At 44.4% G+C, this 13472-nt stretch overlaps 1 protein-coding gene across 1 annotated transcript; it reads left to right on the top strand.

Annotated features, from left to right (window-relative positions):
- The first annotated feature begins 558 nt into the window (after positions 1 to 558).
- Positions 559 to 8707, top strand: LOC146173144 (uncharacterized). The gene is made up of 2 exons (XM_084583129.1): positions 559 to 1443; positions 8624 to 8707. Exons 1-2 carry the CDS (start codon positions 559 to 561, stop codon positions 8705 to 8707), a joined length of 969 nt encoding a protein of 322 aa, XP_084439255.1.
- The last annotated feature ends 4765 nt before the right edge of the window (positions 8708 to 13472 follow it).

The following is a 13472-nucleotide window of genomic DNA, read 5'->3' as shown; positions in this document are numbered from 1 at the left end:
AGGACCAACAAGCGCACTTGTACCGACAGACGCTCTTGGGGGTTAACTATGGCTTTGGGCACTTCGGCGATAAAATAAATATGGCTCCGGAGACTCTAGAGGTCTACGGAAAAATGACAAAATAATTGGGAATTTCAGAGAAATGACCTTTTAAAGTCGTTTTTTCCTTTTTAAAACACTATAAGTGCCAAATATTCTCTTTAAGTTTGCAAGAGCTTCCATTATCAAATGTTGATCTATGGCGAGGGTTCATGCCTTCGGCACTCTTGCAGCTGCTGCTTCTTTACTGTATTTGTTGTTATTCCTTCCATTTAAGTGGTTTTCGTTCGTGAGATGCTTTTTGTCACCCTTTCTTTCATCTGTGCTATATTAGTTCACAGAAAGACACGTAAACAGCGATACACTACCGTAACATTAACAAATGTCCGCCTTCGAATTTAAGCCTTTCAGTTTCTGAGCCAAGTCCTAAAGCCCATGCAGAGTAAAACTTGCTATTAATGCTTACACTGTTTGTTCCTCTCTCCTTATCGCAGCGACAGCTCTCTTTGTAGGGCCGCAATGTTGTCGTCTGCCGACGCCATCTTGGCCCTTGTCGGCATCACCTTCCTCGCGCTGGTTGGAGGGGTCTCCTCCTTCCCGTCTAGTCCTGTCTATGGTCGACTGCAGAGAAACGCCGTCTCGTACCCCGAAGGCCGGTACCCGCACTCCGACTCCAACTACTACGCGCTGCTCCGAGGCGACGTACCTCTGGGTGGACCTGCTTCATCTCCCGACTGGGGGCAGTTCCTGCCAGCACCCTGGAGTGGCGCTGACGCTTACAACGGAGGAGCAGGACCCATGGTAGTGCCAGCGGTCGTCCCACAGTACGACGACTACGCCGACGAGTACGATGCCAGCAGCAGCGCTGGGGCAGTCCAGTTCCCATCGTCGTCTAACCTCGGCTACGACTGGTACGAAGCCCAAGGACAGCCCCAACCACCGCAACAGCTAGAACAGCAGGAACTCCAAGAAGCCGCCGTCTTCAAAGACCTTCTCGCTAACTACCTGTCGAAGAAGTCCAACAACGCTGCCATTCCAGCGGCAAGCGATGCTGAGAAGAGGTCCGAGACTGCCAAGAAGTACACAGTCGCTGGCGCCGCTCGGTCGACGAGCACCACGGCTAGGCCTAACGTGGCGGTCCTCACGGCACCCCGCGGGAAGGGAGCAGCTGCGTCAGCGCAGGTGGCGCTGTCTTCGTCTACGGCAGCTCCGCAGCTTGCGGCCTCTTCCTCGTCATCTTCATCTTTGACAGGGGCAGCTGCGGAAGCGTTTTCGGTTCCGGTCAGCCAGGAAGGAGGCCAGAAAGAGTACGCCATGTTTCGACCCGTTGGGACGGCTGAGAGCAGACGGCCCACCTTCTGGCGTGGAGGAGCCAAGCAGGTCAACTCAGGGGCTGCCGCAGCGGTAAGTGTGTGTTCCTTTGCTCTAGATACTGATCTGGATCGACAATGTTCAGAGTGCTACGTAATTATTCCACTCTTTCACATATTGAAAATGCATCAGAAAGATGCGAAAATATCTACAAACTGTTTCCCCTTTCAGCAGATAAATTGCCGGGAACCCATTCTTCATAATAGAGGTTTCCGCAGCGTCTTCACATGGCACTACGCTTGAGTTTTTCTTTTTTTTTTTGCTCAAAGTTAACGCAGCGGTATTGTCAGAAAATGGAATGCCCTCAATATGGGTTCACCCCGTAGCACTAGCTGACAGCGGAAAATTCGACTGGAGAAAAACACCCAGTTATTGATGTATATTTGGTGACAGCCTCACTGCAATGTGCGTAATTTTGCTCCAGTTCAAAAGCAACGAACCGCAAGAACCGCACGAATAGACTCTCCTGTACTACATCTTTCAAAACATGAATTGTCAGACTGGCTTTCCCTTCTCATGTCTCACTTAATATTTAAAACTGTTCCTTCGAACTGAAACATAATTTTGCATGAAAGTTCTTCAGGGCTTGAATTCCGGAAGTACAGTTCACAGCAGTCGTTTTCATTCTGAATGGAGAGATCGTTCGTATGAGCTAGCAAGCGGCGGTTCATCCGCGAAAATGACCACGTTCTTCGAAATGAAAGAAATTTATAGAAAATGCATATTTTAGTCACTGAGGACAAATAGCTTGGGAGTCATTTAGAAAGTACTAGTGCCCGCAAAATAAAACGGAGCCCAGGATTGAACAAAATTTTGTTTCGCGGCGCGCCCTGCAAGCGGATGCGTATGTATATAGCTTGTGTTCGTGAGGGTCACTGGAGTGTTCAGCTTGAGACTCTTGGTGTTCGCCTCATTAGAAACCTAGACGAAGAAGAGCACTTTTTCCACAGGTCCGAAGCTCCGTTTTATTTTGGGGGCATTAGTACAGTAATTTGACACTTGTAAACTGAAGAAAAGACAAAATTGTTCACTTGTGGCAATCGAGGACATGTACTCTGTATATGACTTGCGATGTTGTATGTAAAAGAAGATGCCAGTTTGTAAGGTATCCTAAATGTCGCCGTTAAGTGCAGAGACTGTCCAAGACCAAAACAACAATAACAGCCACAAAAATATGATGGTGGTTTTGTGCTCTCTAATCTGGCTTCGCCTCAGTAAGCGTATTGCTGTGGCGAAGCACCCTTTACAAGAAGAACGTCAGTGGCTTTTAGCTGCAGGAATCGTCAGATGATTATCTGGCGGAGAGCCATCGCTACATGTAATGTGCCAAATAGTATACGATGATTGGTTGCCATTATTACACTACAATATTTATTACCCTGGAAATTTGTAGGGGTAAACGGTAAATTTTCGCATGAAAGATGAACTATAGTTAACCAAGCAATGAATTCTGAATTCAAGCTAATGTGCTCGGCCTGTAAATAAGCTTGTCCGTTGTTTCTAGCGGGCGTAAAATGAACTAAAATAAATAGGTTACATATATGCCCCGATAGTGCTCTAAGCAACGAATTGAAAGGATCGCACATCGCAAGCAATATTTGCTATTTTTCAATTTAAGATACTAACGGGATATGTTGTCAGGAGCATCAAAGTATCCGACGTGGTCTATTGTCAGGAGCATCAAAGTATCCAACGTGGTCTATAATTGGGGTGTTAGTGTAAGACATCGTGTAAAAGACGCCAATCAAGTCCTATAGCGAAACCAAGAAAGAGGAAATGTCTTACAGGAAATGAGCGTGAATTTACATGGCGTCATTTATACAGTGGTCTGTGAACTGGACACAGAAGGAGTAGAATAAAAGGACGAGTAAGAACAGAAAGCTTCAGAGCGTGAAGTGTAAAAGGGAGGGGGGGGGGGGGGGGGGTCGAAGAACTAACACGTGTACATTGCAGGGTTTCGGCGCCAAGTTTTCAACAGTGTGTTTAAAGATAGCATAACGCCAAGTACCCACGCACGACGAGTTGAGTTCAGGGTCAGGTTACAAGGCCAAAAATTTGCGTAATTAAAAATGCCGGATTATCTAATGCGCACACCATTAACTCGAAGCACATTCGACTAGTATTTGAGTATTCACTACATATCTGAGTCGCATGAAGGCAGGGGTGTCGTGGGTATATTGGCAGCTAAATAGCAACTGTGCCATCTTAGCGTCACGACGAGATACACCATAAAATTATGGCGCGTGTTTTATAACTGCTTAAGCTGACTGCGCTGCGCCTTATTCAAACCTCTTGCTTGCTTCATAGCAGTCTGGGAAGAAAAACAAAACTAGCTTATGATCTTGCTAGAAACAGTTGACTGAAGAAATACTTCACTTAAAGAAAGAATGGAATCACAGAAGCGAGAAAACGAATACTACTATGAATACACAAGAAACATATCAGTTACGTCCCCGTAACTAGATCTTGTTTTGTTTGCAAATGGAAGTAGACCTGCATCAACAGTGTTATTCTTGAGCCAAAAACAGGACTAATAATGCAAGTGGTCCTGACGAAAGATAAAGTAAAGCAAGGAAAGTCTGTTTAAAATTACAAAATTCGTGGAGCTAACACAATCAATTAACCACGTGTGTGTCGGTAGCACATTTAACAAAGATCCGCCGGTTAGAAACATAAAAATAAAATGGGAAGTTATGCCAGTGAAGACATAGAGCCTGGCGCAACAGACGTAGTACGCTGAAGAATCCTTCCAAAGTGGCATCCTTTATGACGCAGAAGGGAGCAGTAGCAGCTTTGAGAAAAGTGTGGGCGGCTGGAGTGTGGGAGGCGGCGTCCCGAAAATAAATCCCACGGTTACTGCATTTCGCGGATAAAAACGCGTGCACGACGGCTGGAGGGGGAACGGGGGGGTGCAAGAACTCTGCGAAAGAGACCGATACGAAAAAAAAAAATATATTTACAGCCAGCCGTCATGGTCGGCTGCTGCAGCCGACGCCGGTGACGTCAGAAGCGAGGGCTATTGTGCGTCAGCGACGCCGTCACCGCTGCGCCAACCAATGAGCGCGCGGCTCCATTCATGGTTTCTCGCTTGCTCCCTCATCCTCCCCTTTCTCATCGCAACCCAGGCAGAGAATACGAGCGTTCCCTTTTCCTCCTCAAAAAAAGTCGTACGACGGCTAGCGTTCAATGGATGGCGCTCGGTCTGCGGGGCCTGCTGTGGAAATTGGGAGTAGAGGGAGCCTTGGATGGGGAAACAGGGATACAAGCAGAAAGAAAGAGCCAGGAAGAAGAGTTGAGGCCCACGGTATCCGGATAGAGAGCAGGTTTTCCTATTTCTGTATTTATTCGCACCGAAGAATGGATGTTCGAACGAGAGGTGATCTGTTTCGCTTTTCTTTACTCGTTAACCTTGTCGTATACGCTGTCCAGTCTGGAACCAAAATGGTGACACCCACGTCTTCATCATGTTCGCTTCTGGCTCCCCCTTCGTGTTTTCCCCAAAGTTCCCTTCTCGTTCCTTCGCGCTCAGAGATATCGACGCGGATGGGCTATTTTTGGAAAGCGGCTGCACTTCCAGCGCGTTCGCCTTCCCTACTAAAAAAAAGTGACGCGCACTGCGCTTCTGAGGGTATCTGCCTCCCCCGCCTTAATGCGACGCTTTTTGCTTTCTTTAAATTTTTTTGAAAAGGATAACGTGAGAGAGGACAGCGCTACGGCAAACAAGGTAGCAGTGTGGTGTCGAGACTAGACCATGACATCAAACTGATAACCTCATCAGACCACCGAATCCAGCGCGCCACAATCCCCCCCCCCCCCCCCTTCCTCTCGCTCTCTGCCTTCTTCAAACTCCCTGTCTTACCATCTCATGATATGCGCATACTTCTTGCGACCCTGGTTATGTGGCTGCTCTTGAATCGCCTTTCTTCTAATTTTTATCTTGCACTGCAGGCGCGTCGTTTTGAAGCACTGCGCCGTGCTGTTCACAAAGGAGATGGCGAAGGCGATAGCGATTTGGGAGAACCAGCGCGTTGAGGCGTCTCCTAATAGCGTTCCTTTGTTCGCCTCAGTGGCGGAACCGCGCAGACACGTTGGGAGGCGATGCATCGAGGTTCGAACCGAGTGCCCGCTTCGACGAATTGCATTTGCCCTTTACACGGTGAACCAGGAGGTTGAGACATACCTATGGAAAGCGGCGGAGGAAAAAAAAAAAAAGACCGCTTTTACCGATCTGAGGCGTTCGATGGAAGCGGCTGCTTGGGAACACCGGTAGAGAAGAAGGTTGGGTTTGCGGGTGGCGTCTGTGAAGTGCGCGTTCATTGTCCGCGGCTAAAAAAAGACCGTCGCGTTTTCAGTACGACGACGGCGAACGATGCTATTTCTTGTCATCGGGGAGGGATCGTTCGATATTCGGTATGACTCGAGAGTCTATCTACGGCACCGCGTCGCCGACTTTGAACTCGCGTCGGATTCTAAACATAGATGTTAGCGTTGGGGTTGTTTCACGTGGCATTGATCTCGACAACAGGCCATGGTCGCGACTTTGTCAAGGTCGGAGTCTAAGACAATAAGGGAGGTTCCACCCGGTGACAGGCTTGCGCGCCCTTCTCCGATCGCCATTATGTGAATCAGCAAAAGCGCTGAGGTTAGGTTAAAAAAAATTTTAAGGACGATTACGATGCTCACCACATTTGAGCGCAGATGTTTAGGCGTTGCTGGGATATATTGAGGCGAAGAATTTGAGAGGTGTATGTATGTATGTATGTATGTATGTATGTATGTATGTATGTATGTATGTATGTATGTATGTATGTATGTATGTATGTATGTATGTATGTATGTATGTATGTATGTATGTATGTATGTATGTATGTATGTATGTATGTATGTATGTATGTATGTATGTATGTATGTGTGTGTGTATGTATGTATGTATGTATGTATGTATGTATGTATGTATGTATGTATGTATGTATGTATGTATGTATGTATGTATGTATGTATGTATGTATGTATGTATGTATGTATGTATGTACGTATGTATGTATGTACGTATGTATGTATGTATGCATGTATGTATGTATGTATGTATGTATGTATGTATGTATGTATGTATGTATGTATGTATGTATGTATGTATGTATGTATGTATGTATGTATGTATGCATGCATGCATGTATGTATGCATGCATGCATGTATGTATGTATGTATGTATGTATGTATGTATGTATGTATGTATGTATGTATGTATGTATGTATGTATGTATGTATGTATGTATGTATGTATGTATGTATGTATGTATGTATGTATGTATGTATGTATGTATGTATGTATGTGAAGTTACATAGTACTCTTGATTTTTGTCATGAGCCTATTTAGATTTCTCAGGAGTTCGTCCCTACAGAAATGTTTAGTATTTAATAGTGTTTCTTTTTCGCTACAACCTCTAAAGGAACTCGCTCCTGTGATCTACGCGGCTACATGCAAGAGTTGAGTTGGGCGAAGATGTTGACATAGGATTTAAAGGGACGTTTGATTATCCCCTTGTATTTCTATCCTAATTCTTCTTGTTTCTGAATGGGATTGACACCTGCGAAGGAGAGGTTCAAAGCCACACAAAAATCGACTTTTGCTCTGGCTCGTATTCTGCCCATAAAACTCAAGCGATTTCGTTTTGATAGGTTGATCCTGTTAGTGTAAAGTTCGTGCGCAGTGAATCTCGAAAGAAACGTAATTGTCGAAACTGAAGTGTTCAATACCATAGTCATTTACTGTAACCTTTGTCGGCGCACTGCTATGCGCAAATTACAGCTGCTCCATGGAAGTTTCTGATTGGGCAAGGACGACTACTTAGACTTTGTTGTTGAGGGCTCTTTGGCCATGCTTTTGCAACTTTCTTCTCATTTTTTTTTCTTATGCTGCAACTGAAAAGTGGTCGTGAGGGTAGACAACTTCTTTAAACCTTTTGTTTCTATACATACAATATTTTTCAAATAAATATGTAAGAATTGAAAGTTGCTCTACAGCTAGAATGTGAGAGCCAGAAAATGATGCCTAATGAAACATTTTGTCAGTGTTCTAGGGCACTTGGCCGGCTAAAGGAGGCGTCCGCACGATAGGCGATCCTTTGTACCCGCGCTTACCTCGCAATGTTTCTGCTCTGATCTAAGCCTAACATAAGACGGCCATCTTGTCCTTCCTGCCAAAGTGTCTATACCGCTGGTGCCAGGCTTCGTGTTCCTCATATGGGAAATGGGGACCTGACGTGAATGAGCCTTATTTTGCGTCTAGCTAGGCGTGCGAGAAGCCATGGGGACCTCTCGAGTTTGAGCTGCGGTGCTTGGCTTGGCCTGATTGTGGCTCGTCAGCCTTCCGCCCCAATCATCCGCGGTGGCGTGCTCGGGTACGTGTACAAAAAAGGAAATAGGCGATGATGGTGCGTTGTGCCTCATAACGACGCTATATAGCTCATACGATGAACGTTATGACTAAGGCTGGTCCTTCTTTTCATTCTTTCTCATCAAGTTCGTGCTTCTCTTAATAAAAAAAATATGCTCGGAATTATTAATTTAGTTTATGGAGCAAAGATTGACCGTTTTTGGGTTCCGTCATGGGCCGGGTGCTGGAAAACAGCAAATTAGGGGCTATTTTCTCCACCGAGAATTGCTATCGACCAGCTGGAAATGTTCCACAATTGCAGCACGATCTTGCCACTCTAATGATTTCGGAGCACGTGAGCTCATAATTTAATAAATGATGGACTACCTCGGTCCATTTATAGCTCGCAATCGTAAAGAGAATAAGATGTGTAGCATCGACTTCCACTATAGCGTGAATATCGCATATCCCAGCCTTGATTGTATGCTTAGTGATTACTAGTCACTGGAAGACGACTTCAAAATACGTCTACACAACATACAGTAGTACCCTATTCGATTAGTTTGTTGTTACTTACGCTTCAGTGAGTAGTTTTTCTTCGTGAGTAATTAGGTCTACGCTAGTTATAAACTTTCAGTTGTAGAAATCGTACAAAACCATGCCACTCGTTCACCTGTGTCATTTTGTCATAACGCTGGAGTTTTGACTCCGAATATCTTGCCATCATGCTTGTTTGTTCTGGAAGTTGATAATAAACAAGTTTAGAGCTTGTTATGAGATGGAGGGCGAGAGAAAAGTAAGTGCATTTTATCTTTTTTTCTTTGATCTCGTTGCAGCACGGGAAGGCGACAAGGTCGAGGTTCGGACGCTTCGCAGATGACACCCTAACGGAGGAACTGGACCAGCTTAAAACACAGTAATCAGATCGTCAACGGCATCGCCATGAGACTAAGGAAGCGACACCTGGTGGCCCTTGTGAGAAGTTTGAGCGGCTACTGAGCAGAACACGTCATGGCACGCCGTCTACAACCGAGACAACCGGCCGACATTCGAAGTGCGGTGTTTCGCGACCGGACTCAGTCTACTCGGTGTAATGTCGCTCTCATTATGATTCGCTGTTCGCGCTATTGTTCTTTACTTCCAAAGATGCTGCTTGAGAAGAACGGCATGCTTCTCAGAAACAAAGAATCTTGGGAAGGCGCACAACATTTTCTTGATAAGAATGCCGCACGATGCGAACTTAGTCGTATTTATTGTTGCAAAATGTGTCAAGTGAGGTGCTACGATGTACGCTCTGGATTGTGTACTGAGTTGCCTGTCACTGTCCGGGTTGTCAACGCTTTAAACTTCTGGCCTCCGAAATGGCGAGCGACGAACAAACATATAATACTGTCATTTTCGCCGTAACAGCAAATGCTGTGATATAGATTTCATTATGGTTAGAAAATTGCTCTCAGGACTAATAGATAATCCAAGATATTTCGTTTTCAGTTATTTAATGCCAGCGACTTTTCCAAGGGATTTGACGGGCTCTAACTGTTGTTGATACACGGTGCTTGCAGAGTGGTAGTAGGATGGCTGCATTATTTTTTGACCACCTTGTTTTGCACGAAAGCCATGGCTTACAGATTTAAGTGTGCCGTCGTTTCTTCCCAGAGCGATCGACGTGTATTTTTGGTGCGCTGAACTATTTAAGGTGATTTTTTAAAGGCAAAAACTACAAGTAAAATTACTGAATTGGTGGTCTACGGCAGCTTCGCTGTGGTCTCCGCCTCAGTGGGCAAATGTTTGCGGAAACAATATCAAACAAGCAGTGCCGTCTCTGATGGAAAGTGTGCAGAATGAACGTGTTTTTGCGAGAGCATGAATCTAAAGTAGGGAAATCCCTGCTTTGTTGGTGGGAACGCCTGTAGGTGAAGTAACAAGGGAAAGCCCATGCAGCGGCATACCCTGACTGCATGGAAAGGAAGACCATGATTCTTCGTTTCGTTTTGGTAGCGATGGTAAAAATTTCTAAGGGGACTGTTTCGCAGTTGTTGCGGTTACCTGAAAGCAGCAATCCAATGGAACACTAGCGCCATAAAGACGCGAGACGGGCGGGGCGGTATTTCTATTTTTAGCCGTGAGATGGTGCCGCATCTAGAATGAATCAAAGGTGCCAGCGACACTGACGCTCTGCCTCAGAAACAGTAACTTGCATTTTCTGGTATTGTCGCTGCCCGTTTGTTCCGAGCGCCCACAGCTAGTTATGTCAGCTCATGGGGTTTCAGGGATGTGGATGTGGAACTCCGAGCAGACGATCGAGGTTCGGCAGTTTGACTGAATGCTGCTACCGCTGAACAGATATCGAGCTCGATAAGAGGAACTGATTAGATATTTAATTTGTGCCAAATTTTGGCGAAAAGCAGAATTTCAGTACCCTACCTGGGTACTGCGATCTTACTGCTGTTAAGTGGAGGTACAATTCTCGATGCCGCTCGGAGTGTTATTTCGCTGGCTGATAAAATGTGCAACTGCGCTACTTAGTGTATTCAATTGTGTACGACGAAGACTGCAGAATTGAGCTGACTGCGTTCCTACGCGTAGCTCACACAAGACCTGCATGCGTTACAGCCCCTATCCCGTTCCTCGATATACATCTGCGGAAGAGTATATATGCGAACAACACCTTGGTCCTACCTCCAATTAACTTGTCCACTTTTCTTGAGCATCAAAGTCTCCGCGACATTTTGGAACTAACTTAGAACAGCGAGAATCTCGTGCAAATATTTCTCAGAGTGCACTGTTAGCTGTGTCGCTCAGCAAAAGAAAACAAACAAAAAATTAGCCTTTAATACCAAGCCCTCCTCATACGTAGCCTATTTTTATAACCAACAAGCGGGCAAAGAAGTCGTAATCCCGCTCAAATAAAAAAAAAAAACAGAAAAAAAGACCGCTGAAATATAGGCGACGATATAATTGTTCTCTTTATTTGGTTTCTTCACATACACTGCGACTGACCAGAACACTAGAATTTTTGTATGCTAGTACTCTTGCCACCCAATTACAGCTGGTATCGACGCAGCTGTCTGCATGGCTACTCATTGGGCAGGCGAGTAATAATGACAGAGAATCGCCAGTCAATGGTAACTTTAGCTGTTATCAGACTCAGGAAATTAAGGCGCGATTTGTTGGCAGTAGTTCAAGCTTTCACGTGCGCTGCACGGGTTTGTTGAGTTAGAGCGTTCGAAACACTTCTGGTTTTACTAAACTGTCGTGTTCTCGAAGAAAAAATGGAGTCGTGAGCGGTGCTTGTATATAAGAACCCCTTGTGTGTACCAAATAATCAAAGGTGCTGTCGGCACTCCGAAGATCAGATATCTATAAAGTAGGCTTAACTCCAGTGAAATACTGTAGTTCTTATTTGGTTACTTCGCAAACGTTTTTATGAGAAAATAAGGAAGATTTTATCTTAGAGATCTCAGTTCACTTTGTGGTTGTCAGTTTTTCCCCCTTTGATATAAGGGAGTAAAATAATAAAAAAATATATAGAGCAGAAATGGTTGTGATGTAGCATTTAGCAAAAACAAAAGCAGTACGTGTATGATTTCCTGCAGTTGCCGAGACCGACCGTGCATAAAAGGGCGATTTTATTTTCGGTCTAAGTCCTCCTTTACTGTAAATAGTGTGACGCTGCATTTCATGAGCGTGATGTGCGTTTACTGAGGCATGGTTAAGTCTTCCTGAAGAAAGTTAAAGAAATGTCGGCTGTAAAAGAAAGATATTTAAACTTGATAATTCATAGCCAAGGGTGATACTTGTTTCACTTGATTGTCTTTAAGAAGATAACTTACCTCGTAGTTTAGGAGCAGATTCCTGTGTCAAAAATGTTGTATCGCAGAATGTGCAAATTTCTGTATCATAAACATATTTGTTTAGAAGAAAGCAGGGGCCCTCTGCTGGGGCTTTGTAAATTTAATATTAGTCCACGAATAACAAACAGACAACAAGAGAGACATCTTGTGCACTGTTGGCATTTATTTTTACGACAGAAATTCATGGTTGCTTACCTTGGCGTACAAGTATTGCCGGCTGATGGAAAACACAACTTTTGCAAAACCCATCGTATAAATTCCAATATATCAAGTTTGCGCCGCTCAGAGATGTAAATCGGCATATTTTAGATCCCAACTTGAATGTGTCCAGCCTTCACACTAGTGAGAAAAGTGAGAAAACAATAGTTTACTAGTTATCGACAGTATACCAGCCTCTTATGAGGGCGTGATCTGTCACTAGAAGGTGATATTGTAAATACCCGTGTTGCGTGTTTAGTACAATCCTCTGTAAGCGTGGGCATAGGGCCGATCTCTATTCCTCTGAACTCAAAGTGTTCCACCTACCTTTATATTAGAGATTAGTAGATTTGTAGATAAGGTTTCATCTTCGGACATCAGGGATTGCACTGGAGTGCGCACAGTGAGAGCGATTATTGGGGTGGTAGCTGATACGTTCAATCACGAATGTGAAGCTGCATCCTCGAAGGTTGTAACAGGTTACAAGCACAGAAATGCACTGTGAATATACAGAGCATTTCTGTTAGCACTAGAACCAGCTACGTTGGGCAGGCAAATATTAAGATAACGTGTTATCTTGTAGCACTTTAGCACGTGGATTATCCGAAGCCTAACGATTAGGTAATGGGTGCTGGAAATGAAGAATAAAGGATTGAGCGCTCTCTTTTCTCACTGGTGCTATAGAAAGAATGCAGTATCAATTATAGCGATTTGCTAAGCAAAGTGCTCAGTAAGTAGTGAAATAATTGCTGCATAGTCATCTTGCTCGAGAAGAAGAAATGTGCGTTAAAATTGTTTCGGTAAATAACGTTGGTAGACACATCGCTTTATCCCGTTGGAGCCCAGTGCTTACTGAGGATGTACTCACTATGTGTATAAAGTGACAGAGTTGACGTCAAGAATGCAATGGCGTTTGTGTGTTCGTGCCGTTTGTATTTTATGCAGGCAAGATGTTGTAGCGTTTGCTAGGAGCACGTTAGCTAGTGCTCTACTTTGAGTACGAGCTTGGAATATATGTGAAGGTTTGTTTGAGGACACATGAAAACCCACGAGGGTCAACGTGATGCCCATGACGTTGTGAAAGTCACTGTGAAAGAGAGGAAAGCGAATGCATTTTCCATATCGATAAGCTCAACAGTTGTTTTCATGTGGTTGTGCATGCATGAATTTGTTCTCGTCTATGTGTACGACTTCGGCTTGAGATAACCGTAGATAAGCAAAAGCCGATTGCTACAGCCAGTGGTCTAGGTTCACTTGCACGGGCATCTGGAGCAGTCTTACTCGGTCAGGAAGAGAAGAGCGTGATTATTGGCCTATTTAAAACAAGACCGATAAAACTTGTGGTTCTTCCTTAATCGGCTTACAAACGCAGTAATGGGTTGAAGGTTTTTAGGGTAGCATTTTTCTACTGCACTCTATGTTCCAATCCTCACAGCTGGCTGAAAATTTGATAAACTTTAGCAAATTCGCTTGATTTTTATGAAAACGTCTTATTATATTTCGCTTGAGAAGACCTTTTCTCAAAAATGTGCTTAGAAAAGTGGTGGGGAAGTGTAAAGCCACATAATTACAATTTTGAACACCTCCGTCAAAACTCATTAGAAAGTATTCTCAGGTTTGGCATAAAAGGAGA

The sequence above is a fragment of the Amblyomma maculatum genome, chromosome 11 (genome assembly GCF_055883805.1).
Source record: "Amblyomma maculatum isolate TAMU_Amacu chromosome 11, ASM5588380v1, whole genome shotgun sequence".
NCBI lineage: Eukaryota > Metazoa > Arthropoda > Arachnida > Ixodida > Ixodidae > Amblyomma > Amblyomma maculatum.
This window is presented reverse-complemented; position numbering and strand designations above follow the sequence as displayed.

Excerpts from the sequence above, each read along its gene's own strand:
- LOC146173144 (XM_084583129.1), top strand. The coding sequence starts at position 559 with ATGTTGTCGTCTGCCGACGCCATCTTGGCCCTTGTCGGCATCACCTTC. Across the intron at positions 1,444-8,623 it reads ACTCAGGGGCTGCCGCAGCG|CACGGGAAGGCGACAAGGTC; the intron begins GTAAGTGTGTGT and ends ATCTCGTTGCAG.